This window comes from Anas platyrhynchos, chromosome 1 (assembly GCF_047663525.1).
Source record: "Anas platyrhynchos isolate ZD024472 breed Pekin duck chromosome 1, IASCAAS_PekinDuck_T2T, whole genome shotgun sequence".
Lineage (NCBI taxonomy): Eukaryota > Metazoa > Chordata > Aves > Anseriformes > Anatidae > Anas > Anas platyrhynchos.
In genome coordinates this window covers 106,173,456-106,194,172 of record NC_092587.1, presented here as the reverse complement: position 1 = coordinate 106,194,172, position 20,717 = coordinate 106,173,456, and the positions used below count along the sequence as shown (strand labels likewise).

General features: G+C 33.0%; 1 protein-coding gene across 4 annotated transcripts in view; it reads right to left on the bottom strand.

Annotated features, from left to right (window-relative positions):
- The window catches only part of NCAM2 (neural cell adhesion molecule 2), a 291,019-nt gene that overhangs the window by 60,664 nt on the left and 209,638 nt on the right, over nucleotides 1-20,717 (bottom strand). For all 4 annotated transcript variants that reach the window (XM_027449269.3, XM_027449268.2, XM_027449270.3 and 1 more), the window contains exons 11-12: nucleotides 20,291-20,387; nucleotides 9,401-9,574 (exon numbers count right to left, since the gene is read on the bottom strand). In XM_027449269.3, the coding sequence (XP_027305070.1) occupies nucleotides 9,401-9,574; nucleotides 20,291-20,387 (271 nt within the window). The remainder of the gene's footprint in view (nucleotides 1-9,400; nucleotides 9,575-20,290; nucleotides 20,388-20,717) is intronic.

Genomic DNA, 20,717 nt, shown 5'->3' with positions numbered 1-20,717 from the left:
CTTCTCAGAGGTTGATATTAAAAGTGCACTTGGTAAAAATATTTTGTGAACAGCCCTCAAAACACAATTACCCTGTTAAACTCCTCCAAATATTGTATTGTATTGTCTAGGATTCTGAGATGCTGGGTTTACAAATTAAACCAGGAAGATCATAGACCTATAGCCATCCAGAAGATTACCTTTGATACCTATTTTTATTGAAATAAAACTAATAAAATGAAATAATCGTGTGGGAGAATTATAGTTATAAAATGTATGGTGCTATACATTAATGAAAACAAAACAAGCACTACAAACTCCTCAGAAAAAAGCACATTAGTAGACTGACAACAGAGTTTATAATATATTGAACAAACAGGAATTCAGAAGAAGGATTTTATCATTTTACATCACTTATGATGTAGCAATGAATAGGTATTCTTTAGAAGACTTTCTAACTCCAAGTTAATTTTCTAGTTGCTATTTTTAAAAAGCAAATTTCATTTTGTATTTAATCGAAATCACAGTATAGCACAGAGTTCAGAAAAAAAAAATCCTCAGAGAAACACTTCTGGAACAAAACCTACTGAGATGGATCATTATACCAGTAAATTGTTCACATAACCTGATTCAAAATAGAAACATACTTGCACGAACTGTTTATCAACTGATGCATTTTCTCAAATGCTTTAAGAAAAAAAAAAAAAAAAAAAAAAGGCAAGTAGGCATGTAAAATTTTTAGGCCACAGGCTTACAAAATATATTACTACCACTAGTACCAGACCCCATATTATCAGGATATCTTCTTTTAAATTATTGTGTTGGATCTATTTGAATATAGAATGTTCTAGAACAAATTCTGCCACTTGTACTTGGCAGCCTCTTGTCCTATCAACAAGTCTGTGCAACTAAGATTTACTTTTGGTAGATTTTGGTTCTTAACTCCAGTAACATAGAATTTAGATGTTAAACACAAGTTTTAGCTTAAGAAGAAACAAAATCATGCTAATTTTAAGTTTATCCTATAGCTTTCTATAGCTGTACACTTTCATTTGTCCTTTCTTCATCTCCAAGAATTGGGCATGTTACCTACACTGAAATCTTCAAATTATGTTTGGTTAAATCTCCTGCTACAAAGAAAAAAACACAGTCCTTTCATTTAAAATTTAACACAAAACGTTTTTGTTATCCCACTGAAAACATGTTTGACACTTCAATGACTTTGGCTTTTAAAGAAAACATAACGTAGAAAGTTGCCCAAACACAGATCCAATGCCTTTGGTTAGATCACTCAAGCAGGATATGGAAGATGAGGGTTTAGGATTTAGTTATCTAGTTATTTAGTTAAATCTGGCAGCTATAATCAATCTCAGTTCTTCCTGTTCTTTGGACTTTCTTTTCTTGAAAAACATTTGAAGATATTTCCACGCCCTTATTCTGATATGTGTGCAAGATAGGGTAGGTCAGGAAACAATATTATTAAAATTTGTATTAGTTTTAATGCTGATGTTTTTAGTGCAATTTTTGCAAAAGCAAACATTCTTTACATAATTATTCTGAAAATTTCTAGAAGAAGTAGATGCTGAGGCTTATTTAGTCCGGTGATAAGAATGTCAAGGGGGGATTGAACAGTCACCTACAGTCCCTTCACAGCGGAATACAAACAGCCGTGTAAGACTTCTCAACAGTGGCGAAGAGAATAGTAAGGGCAACAACTATAAGTTGTAGTTTTCGCATGTCCATGCCATACATCAGAAAAAACTTTATCAATGGGACAGTAATTAAGCATTGAGGAGGTTACACCAAAACAAGAGGGTGAGGAATCTCCATCCTTGAATCTTTGTCTGAATCTCCAAGGATGGAGATTGGACTGACTCAGACAAAGCCATGCCTGACCTGATTCAGGACTGGCACCAGTCTTGCTTCAGGCAGGAGTCCAAACCAGATTCTATACAATTAAGAAGAATGATACCTTGGTTCTTGAAATCCAGTTTTCTTCTCTGCTATAAAACTATCCTACACCTCTTAATTTTCAAGTCCACTGATATAAGAAACAGACAGCCACTTGCAAAGGCCTACAATTAGTACTTTTTATGAGACAATAAAACATAGAGTAAAATCAATGGGGATTTGGACCACTACCAGATATTCCCAAAATCCTGCAAAAAGAAGGTATTGTTCAAAATGCTTTCTAGCATATGACTGATGTTCTCAGTATACCAGCAAGAAGGTTCATTATCATTTCAATATTTATGACTGTAATTGCTGCAATTTTAATAGGAGAAATTACACAAAATTCACAGACTTACTGCTAAATATAAAATCTGATGAAGTTGAACCTTTCCATAAATGAAATTTATTTTCTGTAGACATTAATTTTAAAATTCTCATATAACAAAAATTTCTAGGTCACTGATACATTATTAGTGATATGAACACATAGACAACAGAATTAAGTTCTCTAAAGTAAGTAGTACTTTATTGAGTGAATATACTATACTGCATTATGCAGTAGAGGAATGACTGTTAATCTCATTGCAGAAGGGCAATTAAGGCTCTTATTAAGATCATTTACATCGTTTCATTCATCCCATTTTTTTCTCTTTTTGAACACCCATCACAGCTAAAAGCACTATTTACTGGAAGATGACCAAGAAAATAAGAGGTTCTTTTAGGGAGAAAAGGGCATCCCAGGGATCCCAATCATTATGAGACTAAGTAGTAGCTTTTTGTTGGATTTTACCTAAACTTTTAAAAGATGGTGTATATATTCCCTGCTTTATATCAAGGTCTGGCATCAACACTGAATTAGGGTGACAAGCAAAAGGGCTAAAATGTGATCTCAGATAGATGTTTTATAATGACATTCACCACTGCAAGAAAACAAAGACCTCAAGACTGACATAAATATGACTTCAACTTTTTTTTTTCTTCTTATATGCAAAGATTATTTTCATTCATAACTTTTCTTCCCTACCCTCTTCCTACATGCTACACTTCATTTCACCAAAGGATAATGAAGAGTAGAGAGAGAAGTGACAAAAAGCAGTTTTATTTAATGATATTATGAAACGTAACAGAGAGAGGGCTGTGCTATCTCTTTGTTGCTAACCATTTTGTGTGACGGAAGGAAAACTCCATTCATAGTTACTCCATCATTCAATGACCTTGACAATACTTACAGAATATTCTGTCCTCTAAGAAGACTTTGCTATTTTGTATTACAAAATGTAGATGAAGTTTGTATATGCATAAATATTCCATAAATGTGCTTTACCTTTTTGTAAGCAGATTGGCAATGTAAAACGGATGCAAATGAATACAATACTGATTTGAAAGGCAAAATTTGCAGCTGCACCATGCATCTCACTTATCAGCTATTCACATCTAATATTGCATTGCACAACGCTTTTCTTAACAAGATTTACACTTAGGAGCCAGATCAGCAAGACCTTTATATTGGATCAGCATGTTCACTGCAAATCTACTTGAGAGTGTACCAAAGCTTGGAAAGGTCTAAACAGGGACTAGCCAAGAGTTGTCAGTAAAGCAGGAAAAAACATGAAATAAAGGAAATAAAAGAACACCAGGAAAAAAAATGGTGTTAATTAACTGATTAACTGTTAATAATAATTAACTGACTTTCCACTGAAATTTTTATTAGACGTATTTAATACACACTTCTTCTGATCAAGATATCTTGCATTTATTTCTATAAATTTTCAAATCTGCATCTTTTTTAAAACCTTCAACATAAATCATGCTTCACAATGAGCTGTTGTGAAGTAAATTTTCTAGGTTTTCTTTACTTTTCATGACATTTTATTCACCTTTGAATGTGAAAAGTACATTTCATTCTCCTGATGATTCAGGTCTGTATAAAAACCTGAAATACTTAAACCTAGATTTCCCTTTACACTTCTCACATTCCAGTCTCTCTAATCCATCAATGTAATTTACTTTGAGATATTTATTTCTAATCCAACTTTTCCATCCACACAAGACTTTTAAACCCAAGATTAAGCTGGATGGAGGCCAAAAGTAGTATAGAGACAGAATTAGAGGGATGAATAACTAACATACATGCAGGCATACACACAAACTAATTTGAGTAAGTTTTTTTTTCTTACCATTTAGAAGTAATCTATATTGCTTATAAGTTGTACCCATTCTTAAACTTTTTTTTTTTTTTTCAATTTTATGACATATTGCAAATTGTATCTTGTCATATTATCCCAAGAATTAAGATTTATTAAAATTAAGGGCTTTTTTATTCACACAATTTATTATTCTTGCAAACTATATCATTTTAGCTTGTTAATATATATATGCAGTCCCACATTCTGATAATTTTCAGAGCTGTTTTAAGTTGAGAAAACTAATCTTGAATCAAGATAAACATAGCTTCTTTTGAAAAAGAGATCCCATGAATCCCAGCAATAGTATCATATCTGATACAGGGAATGATCCTTTTTTATAGTTTATGCAATTTATTTTTACTGCAATAAATTATTGCCTATTGATTACAGACAATTTCTTAAATTAAACCACTCATTCAAGTCAATTTAACAGTATTATAATCAATGTAAAATTTTAAGATTCTCCATATTGCATATCATTTGCTGTGGTACAAGTTCGGTATAAAATTACAACACATTCTGGTGGTTTGCTTTTTTTTTTTTTTTTCATCCAATTTTTGGTCTTAGAGTGCTTACCTGCAGGTCAGATAAATGGAGAACCAGATTGTAAAGATGAATTCACAACCCAGAAATGTTTTCCTTATAACTTATGACATTATTTAAAATGTACAAAAATCTCTAAGACGTCATGTACTTCTAAATTTCTGGAGTACACACGTGATATTCCAGAAATGTAGAAACACTCCTTAGGAATAGAAAGTGTCATTTTAGAATTGAATGTGATGAAAATTCTCGTCATAGAGAGCCAAACCTGACAGCAATGCCAAGGAATTGAGTGTCTCAAATACTTACTAAAAATATATGTTCCCACTGTAAGAGGCTAATGAGCATTTTTTCCTTCTGCTTTTGCTGCTTGCACTAAATGCTAATGTCTTGAAGATTTTTAACTATTAAAGCAATTTTGGATGCTGACTAACCCTACCAAAATATTTGCAATTTATTTGTTTGATCTACAAACTAGGCTGCCATACTCTACGTAGTCATTGGGCCCATTAATAAAATTATTAATTTATTCTTATCTCTCAGATGTCCATTTGACATTCTTCCTAGTTTAATGGTGAAGCATTGTTACACTACCAGAAAGTCCTTAATAAGAAACTGGGTCCAATTTCATTCATTAGTACAATGAAGGGTATAGTATAAAACCTACAGTGTAAGATGTAGTACATGAGAATGGTAATTAAGCTATATATTAGATTTCCTCTCCATGGCAATAAGAAGTAATTGTTATATTTTAACATAAGAATTTCTTATTTGTGTTTCTGAAATCTCATAAAAAAGAATAGAAATAGAAAATCATACAGTGTGAGTTTTTGAAAGTGTGAAGTCTTTTGAAAGAATGTCTGCTCATCTGAAGACTATCAAAAAGTCTTGCTTGAAGACAAAAACTGAAGTTCACTAGCATTACCCAAAAACCTGAGCTGTATGTACAACAAACAAACAAACAACAACAAAAAAAAAAACCTACCACATTTTCATAAGTCATATACTCAGTCATATACATATGGGCCTCCCCACCCTTCCCAGGCTCAGGCCACTGGTGGGCCAGGCTCCATCTCCCCCCGCAGCCGTGCCCTGCCCAGCCATGGGCCAAACCATCCAGGCCCACATATGGACCCACAGACTGGCTTGGCCTAGCCAAGGCCCAGCCCTGGTATCAGGGAGCTCCCGGTGCCCAGTGCCAGGTGCTGGGGCTGACTCATGGGGTGCTGGGTGGCTCTGCAGCTGGTGGGGTGGTGGGACAGGGCCCGCCTGCAGACCTTGCATGGCCACCCGTGGAAGCCTCCAGAGCCCTGCCCCATGGACCATACCCTGGGACTATAGGGCTGAAGCGTACTTGTAACAAGACAATTTTCATATTCAGCAGAGCATCTAGTAAGAACAGAAAAATCTGTCTACCATTTGCTCGCTGATCTCTTGGCGAACTATGCTAGTGTTGATTATGACTTTTAAATCCCTAAATAGCCTGAAGTTTGCGTATCAGAATGATTGCTTCACTTTTTGTGCTCTCCTTCAATAGCTGCAATCAGTGCAGCTTTTCAAATGAAATCTTCATTATAAAAGACAAAGGAGAGAGAATAGGGAAGCAGATATTCTTGGATACAGCTCTAGGACTCTGGAATTTTCTCCTTAATTTGATCAGAAAACATTTCAAACTAGTACAATTTGAGAAAAAAGCCAACTTCTGAGGGATACTTTGAAGAAATGGGCAACAAGCATCTCAGATGAAACAAATTGCAAGCTATTTGAACAGATTTGTACAGAATTCATTTCATATTGCTTAATTTTCCTAATTAAACTTGCAAGAAGGCCTAACAGCTTCAGTTAGGATTTTTCATATAAATAAAAACAGTTATAATCCTACTTCTAGAAGGCTTTATACATGGCTATTAGGTCATAATTATGAGAAAATTAATTACTTGTTAGTGTTAGTAGCAGTTCCTTTCAAAAACTTTTTGAAACATCAATCATTTGCTAACACTTTATTTATAAACTAACTTCTGTAGCCATGATGTTTGTTTCATTTAAAAATATATCTTTTGTTCATTTTATCAGTTTATAGCTATTCTTTATTGACTGTATGAAGACAACTACAACATTCCACCTGGTCACAACACAGGGGGACCAGAAGACCCACTTCAGCCTTGACAGTCTCTGTATTGGAAGACTAACAGTCTTTCAGGCACTACTTTCTCCAGCATGTATGATCTTCTGCCTTTCCCCATTAAAGACAATCTTGGAATTTACACATTACCTACACTGTGGCAAGAAAGGGCTGCAGTACTGTTTTATTGCTCCTGAGTTAAATCAATCTGAGCAAAAGCAATCCTGTGAAATTGCAGCATGGTTTATCACAGGTTGCTAGGAAAAAAATAATGAGTCATACATTATATATGCATCATTACTCGACTTATGCAAGCAGTTAACTATACCTGTGTAAAAGTGCTTATATCTGAATCTTAACCATAAACCTGTCTCAAAAATTTGAACAGACAAAAACAGTGATTTTGTTTCCATTAAAGAATATTGACCAAGTATAGAAATTATGATGACTGAACTACAAATTGTAACACAGAGTAGTACTAACTACATGTAGTCTAAACTCAAACCTCAAACCTCACTCAGCCAAGCAGGTATTGAGGTATTGCAGGAAAGTGGTCCTTAGCTACTTAAGCACAATGAGAAACTGCCTCTAAAGCATGTAACATTTTTTATCATTCAATAGACTTACAAGTATCTTTAGTGTCTTAAGGAAGGATAAAGAAAAAAATTAAAAGCCTTCACTCTAATAAAAGCTTCATTATAAATGCTTTTGTGAACTGAAAATAGGGATTCAGAAGAGTTCTCAGTGTCACCTAGCATAAAAATGTAAATATGCCCAAAAAGAATGAAGAGAGGTTTAAGTGGATGTTTTAGAAGACCTGCTGAAACCCTCTCAGGAAACAGGAAAAGGATGATTTTTTTCAGAAAGACTCCTGTTACAGTTAACAGTATTGTCATAAAAAATACATTAGTACTGTTTTTTGCTGTCTCCATCTTGGAGGACCTTTTCTACTCTGGGCTGTTCAGTCCTTGCTTTGGCAATTAATCTTTTATCTATCTATCTATCTATCTATCTATCTATCTATCTATCTATTTATTTTCTGTTTTGGCCATATAGTATGATACAAATAGAACAAAATTTTAACTTATTATGGAATATCTGCAAGAGCTTCTGATAAATGCCTTTTTGATCCCTTTTGATTTCCCTATCAAATTATGTAGTGTAGAATCAACAAATTTTACAAAAGATGCCTCCTGCTTCGCAAATAAATTCTGAAGTAACTTTTCTATCACAGTAGTTCATAGATAAATTCAGAGAAATATAAAGTATACATATATATATATATTATCAGAGAAATATATTGCCAATTCATTGAAGAAAACAGCTAAGGGAAAACAAGTCTCAAATGTGGTCCAAAACATAACATTAAAAGGGAAGAGGTACACCAATATCCATTAATACATGTCCTGCCATTAGGGGAAACACATTGTCTTCTTTTGGTCTTCTAGTACTGAAAAATACACATTATACTGAACTAAAATTAGTGCTAAATTAGTGATTTAGTTATTACCTTTATAATAATATTTATTGTGTATTGTTAAGAAAAACAATACACATTTTTAAAATAAAAAGTCATGTTTCTTTGAATATTTGTTAATTATATGTACGTTTTTTTGAAATATTTTTTTTTTTTTTTGTAATTGGAGATTTTTTTGTGTGTGAATGATGGGATGTGAAAGAGAAAGAAGTTTTTTATCATTTATCATTTTTTATCATTTTTTATCATCATCACTTTAGATCATATCCTACACTTATTCTCCCCTCACAGTGGTGATAGCTGCAAAACAATTCATCTCTAGCTGTATACATCATAAGACCGTTGGGGCTGCTTTAGCTTGCACTACCTGTTAAAAACACTGGAGGGTAAATATGCAGGGGATTACTCATCCGGTAAAAGTATTTCGTTAATATTAATCTTTCTAAATACCCTCCTTGGGCATGTACAAATAACTTGTCTATTCTAGGAGGCTTATACTATTTTCTGCCTTTAGAAAAGTGAAAAGACGGCATAGACCTGGGAATGAACTGGACACATTTATAACATCCCCACCAATACAATAGATAGAAAACAATATAATATCCAACAAATGTATACAATGCATCACTTGTTGAACAGTACTTTATAGATATGCTTTTGAAACAGATATAACAAAGACGTAGAAATGTAGAAAAATTGCTAAGTTGTTAAAAATCAGTAGTTAATCCCTAGGATAAAATATCACGTAATAGCTTACTCAAAATTTTAAGTTAATTGCGTATGTAATGCATATTCTCAAACTAACTCCTCTGTGACTTCTACTATCTTTGAAATTTATAGCTTCAAATATATTCTTTGTCTCTACTTGACATGAAAATGAAAAAATGTGAAATAATCATAAATTTGTTCATCAAAATTATGTAAAACTAGAAATTAACTGTTGACATTAGATCAGAGCAAGGTTCTGACTGGTGCTAGGAGGTCTGATTTTATTAACATCAACTGAAGATACAATCACTGGACTATGTATGGAGAAATGGAATAATGGAGAAACAAAGGATCAATTAACACACACTTGAATTCTTTTTCTTTGATATTCGTTCAATTAAAATACTTCAATTTATTTTTTTGTAGACTTACTTTGAACTCCATGGGAGCGAACTATCTTCCAGGTTTCTGAGGCTACCTCTTTTACATCCACTTGGTAATGATGAATGGGCACACCTCCATGTGAATCTGGCTTATTGAATGAAACTTTGGCAGTGGTTTGTGACAACTCTAAAATCCGTACTCCATAAGGATTTGATGGCACATCTAGAAAAGTACAAACATCAATTTAATAATCAACAGCAACTAGGCAGACCTAAACTAACAGTTGATAATTTACCCCAGGAAGTGTCCTTAGCATCTTGAAGGGGAAAGAAAATATTGAATGTGATGAAATAATGTTTGCTTTAGATAAACAACTTTAGCTTTCTAATATGAAGCTGTAAGAAAGCTACATTAATTTTATTGTATGGCAAAGTCATGACAAACATTTTTCATTTCTGTCTGTCTTTTATAATATGATTTTTTTAATAGCTAACTTTGTCAGAGGCAAATGTAAATGCTGATTGATTAGTTTACTATATAATTATGTAAAGGAGAATAACAAACAAATCATATTTAACAACAGGAACAGTTCTGGCTAAATAGATCATTCAGAGACTGAATTCTTCTAAATGAGACAATGACGAGAAGCTGTAGAAATCATTTGGCCATTTTCATGAAAATCTAAAACACAGCTGAACATATATATATATATTTTTTTTCTTCCCTCCCCCCCCCCTTTTTTTTTAAAATAGACTGAGTTCCAACCTACTAGCAAGAAATATTAAAAGAAGGTTTCTTTTCTCTTTTCAGTTTAAGAAATATTTACAAAATAGGTTAAAACATTTTGTTTTCAAAGTAGAATAAAACTAGGAAAATAAAGTATGTGTTTGTACTGTTGAAATGCTAGATATGAAATAAAGGTGAAAAATTAACCTTAGGGTCATCCTCCGAAACGGAAACATTATCTTACTCTTACAGTGTATGACTGATCTATCAAAGAGAAGACAAAAGACTAACTTTTCTAATTGTCCTAGGTTATAAAATGTAATAATTACAAAAATGTGTACTGAAAATACTATGAAGAATTCTTTGTTCTGTGGACTGAGAATCAAGGGTTTGAAATACTTACATATTCTCTTCTAATACATTTGACATTTATTTGCATATCCACTTACAGATTTTATATTGTTTTTTTCTCTCTGGTATGGAAAGTATGTTTATAAAGAAAAGCAAGAGCTTGAGCCAAAGCTGATCATTCGATCAGTGGGTACTGAGCCATTTACATAAAATGTAGTCTGTATTCAAGGGCTGTCAGGAAGTTGGGAATAAAAAAAGAATCAATCTGAACTTCAGCCAGTACTGGTACTTGAATGAAAATGAGCCAAAAATTGTTATAAAATATTAAGAATGGGTTTTAGGACACACTCGGCCATGAATTCTCATGGAGGACACCTGCCAAAGATGCTCTGATTTATCTAACCTTTCAATAATCTGGTACCTACATTTTTCCTGAAAAAAAATCTCTTAGCAGAGTGTCTGAATGCTAATATCATACCTCTGTGAATTCTGGCAGTTAGCATTTCTGACTACAGGTCTCCTGAAACCTCAAATGCTTGGTGCTCATTGGGTTAAAAACAGCATAGATGTATTTACAATGATGTATTTTTCATATCTTTTACTTAAAGACAACTAAATGAATCCATGAAGATTGGGGCAGAATGCAAATCTCATCTTGAGGGATTTAAACCCTCAAATACCTTCTTATTCAAGGAAGTTTTTCTATCACCAGGATATGGGATGTTGCAGGACATTTTCACCCTTCTTATTGAAGTTGTATTTTTCTACAGAAAGGAATTCAAGATTCATAGAACATGAATCAAACAGAACATGGCAGAATATAACCAAATAAGCTATACGTCAAGGAGAAAAGAGAACTAGGTTTTGAATCTTTTTTGAAAACGATGCTTAACACTTTGCATAGGTAATCAAAATATCCATACTTTAAACTAAAATTGATCAAAAGGTGGCTTGTTTTCTAAGAAAAGGAAAGTATGTTGAAAATTTTTTATTTTATTTTTTAATGATCACTCACAAGAAAAACTAGTTCTGTGAGTTGCTTGCTAAGTAATCATTGATCCCAAATTCAGGAGCGGATAAGGATTAGAACCAAATTTTGATCTTTCTCCTCCAGATTCTCATTACAGCTGAGATCACTAAGCTTTTTCCTGTTAGCATTAGTAACTTAAGTACTGTCCTGTGGACAGCTTCTTTTGTCCTTCTCATTCTGTTCCGACAAGAGAGGGAAAAATCCAGCATAACTATGCCAGCAAAGAAGGCCAGGATAGCCAAAGTAAAGTAGCATACAACTGTATGAGAGATGCAGATACCACCTACATGCAGAGATGAATATGGCTCTCCAGTACTGAAGATGAATGGCCTTAACTAATTATGAGCTAAAAGATGCTATGGATATGTACAGTATTATGAATAGTTCCTAAACACCTTTACTTCCTTTTCTGTTGTTAAAAGAGCTCAAAATAGAAACAAATTATTTTGTATAAGGTTGAATGAATATTTAATTTCACTGAGATTAGTTTCATGTTACTTTTTGTATGCTTTTTTTATGAGTCAATTCACTGTTGTTTCAGTTTGGATCAAAATAATTTTTTGGTCAATGATGTGAATCAAATACACTTTATTTACATATCCATTCTATTCCTGAATTTCAAAAGGAGATCTCTTTTCCTTGTGTGTTTATGTCTGCATATGATTAACTATAATAAACATGGCATAGGAAGCAGACATCCTTAAGGAACCTTACATTCTTCACTGAAGATTCAAGAATAATTTCTGCAAAATGAAGATATGGTTCTATCTGGTATTAAACAAAAAATAAAATTCCAGTGAAAACCCAGTAAAATATTTTGCATAACTAGCATAATGCTATGTGTTTAAAACTCATTGTTAAATGTATCCACAATATTATTTTATATATACATCCCATAATATATATGCTACCCATATATGTGAAGGAAACTTTTATACAATTTTCAGAGTTGAACTACATCAGTATTTTATTTTAAGAAAGAATTAATCACCTGAAGAAAACATAACAGGATACACATTCCTAGTCAAAATAAGAAACAAATAATAGTGACTCCATTGAAAAAGTGCGAAATACCTACCAACTCCTTCAGATTAGGTAAATCTATAACATTTTTCCCAAAGAAGATCATTAGCAGCATAATGAACTGAATCTAATTTAGTAGTTCTCTATTGAGTGTGAATTTGATCATGCAAAGTAAACAGCTCTCTGGTCCTGATCTACCTAAACACTTCAGCATTTGAGCTCTCTCTTCCCTGTCAGCTGAAATTATCTGGAACAGTGCCATGATTTTTCTGTTAGAATTGTAAGGCTTTAGCTCAATGTTTAGCAGGAGTAAAGAATAATTTGCAAGGTTGTGTACACTGAAGTCTGCCCCTGGAAGGACAGAACTGTGGATGCTTCTTGTTCTTTTACTTTCTAAAACCAAACCAAACCAACCAATGAATCTTCTAAGAATTTAGCTATGGGCAGTGATTACTTTTTTTCATATACTGTTATGGATGTAAGCTGAAGTGTGGGATTTCTCTTATATTATCATTTAATGATAGGACAGATTTAGGTATAGCCTCTTTAGAAGTTCCGCTGATATCTTTGGTGTTAAACTGCTTTCAAAACATGGGATAATTGAACAACAGTTCAGCCTATAAATTATAATGTCATTAAAAAAAAAAAAAAAAGTTTCAGATGTTTAGTCAACTTTGTGTTCTTTCCACACTATTTCTCTGCTAATGTATGATGTCAAAGAATTACTTAAAACCCCAAAATATTAAGTGGAAAATTGTGCTTAATATATAAGGTACTCAGTGCATAAAGCTGGTTAGCACAAATGAACTTTGTGATGCATTGGCCTTAATTAAGTATAAATTGGTTTAGTTCCAAAAAAGTACTACAGCTGATAGAGAAATACACATGGAATTATGAGTACATATTTATCTCCACAGCTATGTAAATAGTCTTTCAAGTCTATTACATTTTACTCAACCCATTCAATAAAAGACCAGTCTTTATCACCAGAGATTTTCTTTTCAAGCTACTTTTCGGATAGTTTTATGGAAGAAAATAATTTTATTTCTGGGAGTTTAGCAGTCCTGGTATAAATGGAGGAAAGAAGTGATGGTGTGGGAGTACACTGTGGGGTCAGAGATTTATCTTCCAGTTAGTTCTTGTCTCATTATCTCCTGTCAACACATTCCTACTACAGTTCTGCAGCTTTTCCTGACTCCATACGTCTGGCATATATACTGAGTGAAAGTAGCTATGTCTAAAGGCTGAATATAAGTACTATCAGGAGCACAGCAGGGAAAGAGATGCAGTAGGGAATACATCTTTGGAGTCACAGATCTTGGTGAAATAGTTCATGCTTTTGCATCCTTAGAATGGAAAAAAATATATATATTAAATGTACAGATAAGGTCCAGTCTTGCCTTGATGTCTTTGATTGGGGAAAACTACCATAAATTTATTTTATCACATCACTGGGAGTTCTGGAAAAATAAGGAACGGATAAGGAATCAGGACCACAGCTCTCATATAAATGCATAAATAGTAAATAAAAATAAGATACACACACACAAAGCAAAAACAATTGTAGTGTTGACAGTTTCACACACATGCTTATTGAATGCATTATGATGTTTTTTACTATTACATTTCCTTTAGCTGATGCTGATATGGAAGATGCACGTGGTAAGGTTTAGGACTGAGATCTAGATTTTAGATCTGCCTATGTTTTATGAAGGTAAATGGGCATTAGGCAGCAGCAAGGTAAAAGTTACACACACACAAAAAAAAAAAAAAAAAAAAAAAAAGCAGCCCGGCAATTCTAAAACAGTCAGTAAGACCCCAAAGCACTGTTTTGGCACAGAACATGACTATCTTCCTTTGTTGTATTGTTGTATTATATTCCAGGGAAAACAAAGTCCCATTTCTTTAATTTTATTTCACCTGTAAAAACAGGAATATATGGAAAAGCAAGGAACAACATCCATTAACCAGTCCCAAAGTGCCAGCACCAAAAATCTAGATCAGTAAACTGCTAAATTTGATGCTGTACTTCTTGTACATGGATCAACCTTTTTAAATCTTGAACATCAACTGATTCCATAAAACTATTTACAGGATATCATTTCTATGAAGCTCATTTGTTGTCTTTCCTATGTCTTCATTTGCTCTTGATGTCGTTAATCCCCATCTTCACTGACTTTCTGTGTATACAGGAGACTTAAGATATATTTGATAATTTGATTAATTGGGAATTCTTGATGTCTACTGACATTGTATGCATTTTAATTTTCCATTTTGATTCTCTGTAACATTTAGAAAGGAAACAGATATAGCATCTCTCATTTCTTTAAGTTTTATCATATGTTACCATTAACGTTAAGTTTTAGGAAGTGTTACCGCTTCCTCAATGCTTTAAGATCCTTGGTATTCTATAGTAAACTGTGAAAAACATGAAATGCATGATTTAGCAAGACAAGTTTGTAATTCATCATCAGAGCTGTATGATGTAACTAATTTGCAAACTGTATGCACTTCTTATTGGTGTGGTTTCTGCCAACAGTTGTTGCTGTTAACACTATGCCACTGTAAGTCTCTGTGCATAGCTGCAGTTCCAGGCATGATGTGCATGATGTTCAAATTTCATCAAAAATAAAAGTATTCTCCTATGTGCTGAAAGAAAGAAAGACTGAAAGAAAGACTGAGGCAAAAAGGCAAATCAATGATTCATTTGAACTTTCAACCCCTTTGCTGTCCCAGAATAGAGGAAAGAAGGGGAAAGGAAAGTCTAGAGTAACTAAGACCATGAGAGCCTTGGAGGTGAATCATGGTTTACATTTAGGGATAGATTCAGTCTATCTTTATACTGTCATGTGCAAAATACACTTCAATATCTAAAGGAAAAAATTGAAAAAAAAAATCCAGTTTAGCTGTGTCATAACTTTAACATTTACCATTTTAAGATAGTAAATTATCTATTCCAACAACACTGTATTAGATCATTGATAGCCATACAGTTTTCTAATAATCTACCCAAAAGCATTTGAAATAACAATACTGAGATCTCAACAAAAAGGAAAAAATGCTTTACTAGTTAATATAATCTAACTACATACTGACATTTGACATTATCTACAACTAAACTTGATCTGTGCAAATCTAGGAATATCTGTGCTCACCTCAGGCTCTGAAAGCCATTGGGACAATCTGCCAAGCTCACCTGCTTGTCAAAGCCTAAGCCTGTCATAGAGAAAAAACAGAGTATAAGTAGACTTCTAAAACAAAAGCTGTGGATGTGATGTGAGGCAATTCATTTGCAGTGGCAGGAAACGAAAAAGACTGTGGATCTTCTTGTAATTTACATGTTACTCACACACCAATTTAAATGCTTAAGCAATGAGAAAAGAGGATGTCACTCATGGTATTTTCAAGGGTTGATCACTACCAGTCAGGTGCTGAGCATGCGTAAATAAGCCTTCAATAAGCACTGAAGATTCTCAGCATTTTGCAAGTAATGGCACCTTTCAGTGTAAAACCTTGAATAGGTTGCAGTTCTTCAATTTCTGTGAAAGATTTAAATGACAGTATCCAGAGTTCAGGCTGATTTAGTAGCTCTGTATAATTACAGTGAGCAGGTATGGTTCTGTCATACACATCACTATGGTTGCAAATCTAAATTTTGAAAGAAATTTTTTCTGTCACCAATAAACCGTATTTCTTAAGGAGGGGCAAAGGTAAAAATATAATGATATCATGCCACATGATCACGTTTTAACTAGTAGTAATAAAAAACAAACAACAACAACAAAAAAACACTAGTTTGAATCTGCTGAAAAAAAGAAACAAAGCAGATAAATGGAACAAAACATGAAGCATTAAGTCATTCCTGCAGAATTTTAAGAGAAAACAATTCAGTAAAATGATTGTTATTTGTAAAATTTGCCCTAGCAGGATACTTTGCTTACTACAATCTCCTGGCTGGAAAAAGTATTTATTTTTCTCTGACAGATCTGTTGGAATAGTCTGTTACACCCCAGCATTAGTACTTACAATCAAAGTGACAAGGAAATCCAGGCTCTATTTAAATGCATGAAAATAATGCTTATTTGGGAAATATCAGTCATTAGGACTTCTTGATTCACTGAAGTAAAACAACAGGCTGGATTCAGCATTTTGTTCCTGTAATTACGATGATGCTTCTATCCTCTATCTTCCTGACTATTTTTTATTTCTAGTCGATGTTAACTTAAATGCAGAAATAGTGAAATACTTCCAGTTGATCTTAGCTTAAATGCAGAAGCAGTGAAATACATGTTTTATTTGCTTTTTTTTTTTTTTTTTTTTTTTTTTTCCCCACCGAAAGAGTCTATTTAGGTACAAATGCAGTCTTTCAAGATAGTGTGTATTATGCATTACACTGCTGTAAGGATTATTCAGCACAATGGAGTCCTGACACCCTCAAGCCTCACATAAATACAATACCACAATGTATTAAGGATACATGTTCACCATAATTACTACAGAATTGGCATTTATTCTATTTGCTTTTTCATTTCATGTTATAGAATGTCCATATACATCTCATAATTAACATAACTTCCCATAATGCTTTGTTACAGTTTCACTAAATATATACCAATTTACCTTTATTTGCCTACAGCCCCAATACATAACTTTCAAAATTGATGATAACGTTTTCTGCAGAATTGACTGAAAAATGGCAAACAAACTATTGCAAAAAAAAGAATAGTAAGCTGTTTGAAAAACTGGAATCTGTAACATCTCTGACATAGCTGTCAGAGCCAAAAACAGCCTGTATGGAGTTATTTTTTCTCGTTCGCATTTCCAGGGGCTCTCGTGAGAATTAGCTGAAATAAAATGCATTATCAAAATACCATGTTGCTTTTCAATTAATAATGAGAATTGTTTTGTATTAAATTTAATTATGCGTAAAAGCAAGAAATAAATATATTGCTAAATATATGATATTTATAATATAATATGTAAATATATTGCTACTATAATAATCCTGTAGCATCACTAAGTTGTGACATGTTATTGTTTGTTTTGAAAAATTAGGAAATATTCAGCAGATACAAAGATACAAGATATCTACTGAGATACAAGATATCTACTGAGATGCTATCGTTTGTATATACTTCTTTATAAAAAAACAGTGCATAGCAATAACCAGAATCTGACTGCCTCTGTTTCCATTGGCACAATTGCTCCATTTTCTCATCTTCTTTTGTTCTGAGGTAAGACACCTGAGGGATATTTCCTTCCATTTTCTAGAATCTATGTTCACAGCTTTAAAAAGGACTTCCAGTGCCAAGTTTTCTGTTTTTGAGAGGAACTGAGAAATTTTTCTTAGAAGATTTCATGCTGCCCTTCTACTGCTTTTCTTTTCCAGTGGAGCCACATGCATCAAGCCTTAGAGATAATACTCCAGAGGCCAATAGCACCTAGCACTGCAGAACAAGCAGAGCAAATGGTGCAGCTGAATCAATAGATAGATGCGTTGCCCCAAAGAGAAAGCCAGGCTGAAGAGAAATTGATGTAACCTGGCTAAAATAAGGGGATTAGGAACAGTCCTCATTTGATGGATTTAATATAAGTTTACAAATCCTATGCCAGTCACTAATATTTACAAAATTGGGTCCTTAGTTTCTAGAGGGTTGTCTATTTCCTAGATTAAAGGAGGACAACAATAGCATACAGATAATAGTTATAGTTTACCCATTCAAATCAACACTAACTTTCTATAAGTCTTGAGATTTCTTAACTAGAGACAGAATAGTTGGTAGAGAAATTAGTTAATAGTGTTTTTCTTTAAAATTTAGAGCTTTTCTATTACTACCTTAATTTTGAACGTCACAGGAAGTATTAGTTTTATATATATATATATATATATATATTTAAAGCTACAAGTAGTACAGATAAACTGTTACAGTCATAATTTTAGCCTTTTTATGGAAAGGTGTTCAAGTGGTTCCATTGAAATAAATGGGACAAATGAAGTGAATGACCATAAACATGAATGAAGACTCTACAAACTGTTCTTTTCTACAATTTCTTTTCATACACACACAATGAAACAAAACAAACAAAAAAATGTTTGGGGTACGAATTAGCTTGTGATTTTCCCTTAAATTGGGGAGAGTTTTGTAAGGCAGAATATAAATAATTTATTGCAGGAAATTAGGACTTGATTGGGACTAAGCAACATGCAGAAGGAAGAGCTAATAGTAGAGTGTAGCATGTAGCTACCAAAGGACAATCAGATTTGCAACATAGTAAATAAAAAAGTTGTCTACTGAAGAAGAATGTATCTTCTGTATGATATAAAATCTTGCCACATCAAAATCTGTTGTTTTTTAAAAGAAAAATTATATTTGCCTATTTTACGAAGATCAACTGCTTTTGCCACAGAACAAAGAAAAAAAAAAGAGTACAGTATTCATGATAAATGAATATAAATATATATATATAATAGTATAACATATAAAATATATTTATATATTTATATATATATATATATATATAGTGTTAATGGTAAATGCTGTGTTAGTAATAATTTCCTTGAAAGTAATGGGAAAAACTTTCAAAGCTGTGAACTGCTTAGACCTAAGAAACTTCTTAATACAGAAAACAACCATTTTTTATAACTCCTGAGACACTAAAGAAAATAATTGCCCTATTGAGCAGTACTATAAGAAATGAAACAATTGGTAGCTTAAAAGAGGCTATGATTGGACATGCACATTTCAGCAGTGTACCCAACAAAGGTCCTCCTAGTAGGGCTCCAAACAGTTTATTTTCTTTATTCAAAAAATATAACAAAAATTACAGCTGAAACATTCAAGATCATAAAAAATATACAAGCCCTACTTTAAAAATATTATGCAAGACTGGAAGTGCTCTAATCTTCATTTCTACTTCTACCTTGCAAATATATCATCCAGTCTGGCAGTATGATATGACCTCAAAGTTCCATGATGAAAATGATCCATAACAATGCATTGTAAGGGGTGCATAGCTTTCAGTTTGGCTATACCTTTATTACTGTAAACTACATAATAAATCCATAGATGTCATTAAAGGTGGAATAATTTGCATCACCTAAGAGTGTAAATCCACATGTCAGGAGATCTCAAAGCTTGCTAAACAAGTGTCGGTCCATTCCTCAAAAAAATATCATTGAAAGAAATGCTAAGAAATTCTCATTTAATATTAGTTAATAGTCCTGATGAAGTTGAAACACACAGTCATATTTTTATATTTGCCTAAGCAATGATAGATGGACCTAAAAATATTCATAAGTTTAACAACCTTTAACAACTGATTGTAGAACATTTCTGAGCTTAAATTAACTCTGTCTAGCACACTAGGTCAAATTCTGCTTTTAAATGACTAGAACTGTATATGATAAAAATTCTTTGCTCAAGTATTTCAGTCTTTTCTCTTTGGCTTCTCAAGAAAATACAGGAGAGGTCTTCCTTATTCTTACTGCCTGCAAGCCATATGTCTACCCACTGAGGTAATGAAGACACACTGTTAAAACGTAGGATGTAATAAGGGCAAAGGAAAAAAGTTAACATAATTACATTTCTTCAATTTTCAGGAGGGCTTAAAATTAAATTCAAAGAGCATTCATATTTTGAGGGAAGTGGCTTATTTTCCTTCGAACTGCTACTCTACTTTTAGGGGATTAAAATTAACTGCAAAAATTCCATTGGAATAAAATAAACAGAGAAAACTGTGTCTGAACTTCATTTTGATTAAAAGAGAAGAAAGATTTCAATAAACCTGGAAAAAAAAAATTAACTTACCAGCTTGACCAAGTGTATACTCCTGATATCTTGTTCCTATTCTGTTTGTGGCTGTACAGTTATACCGTCCAAAATCACTGTCAGATGTGGGAGCAATCTTTAAAATGAATACAATTTGAAAATATTACTTTCTATTCAAATAACAAAGTTCTTTTAAAAAATCAGAAATGCAAATATGTTCCATTTAACTAATATGCAGATGAGTTCTTACTTCAGCCTGTCTAGTATATTCCCCAAAATACAGATCTAGATTCACCCTTTTTCATGTTAAACTCCCCCTTTTCAAATTCAAATTAGGAAATCAAATAATAGGAAATGGTGACATTGTTTATCTCTATAATTTCACTTTTGAACAAAGAAGGAAAAAATTAATAAACTGCACATTTGTTCACAAAGACACTATTTGCACATATTTTGATTAAACTAA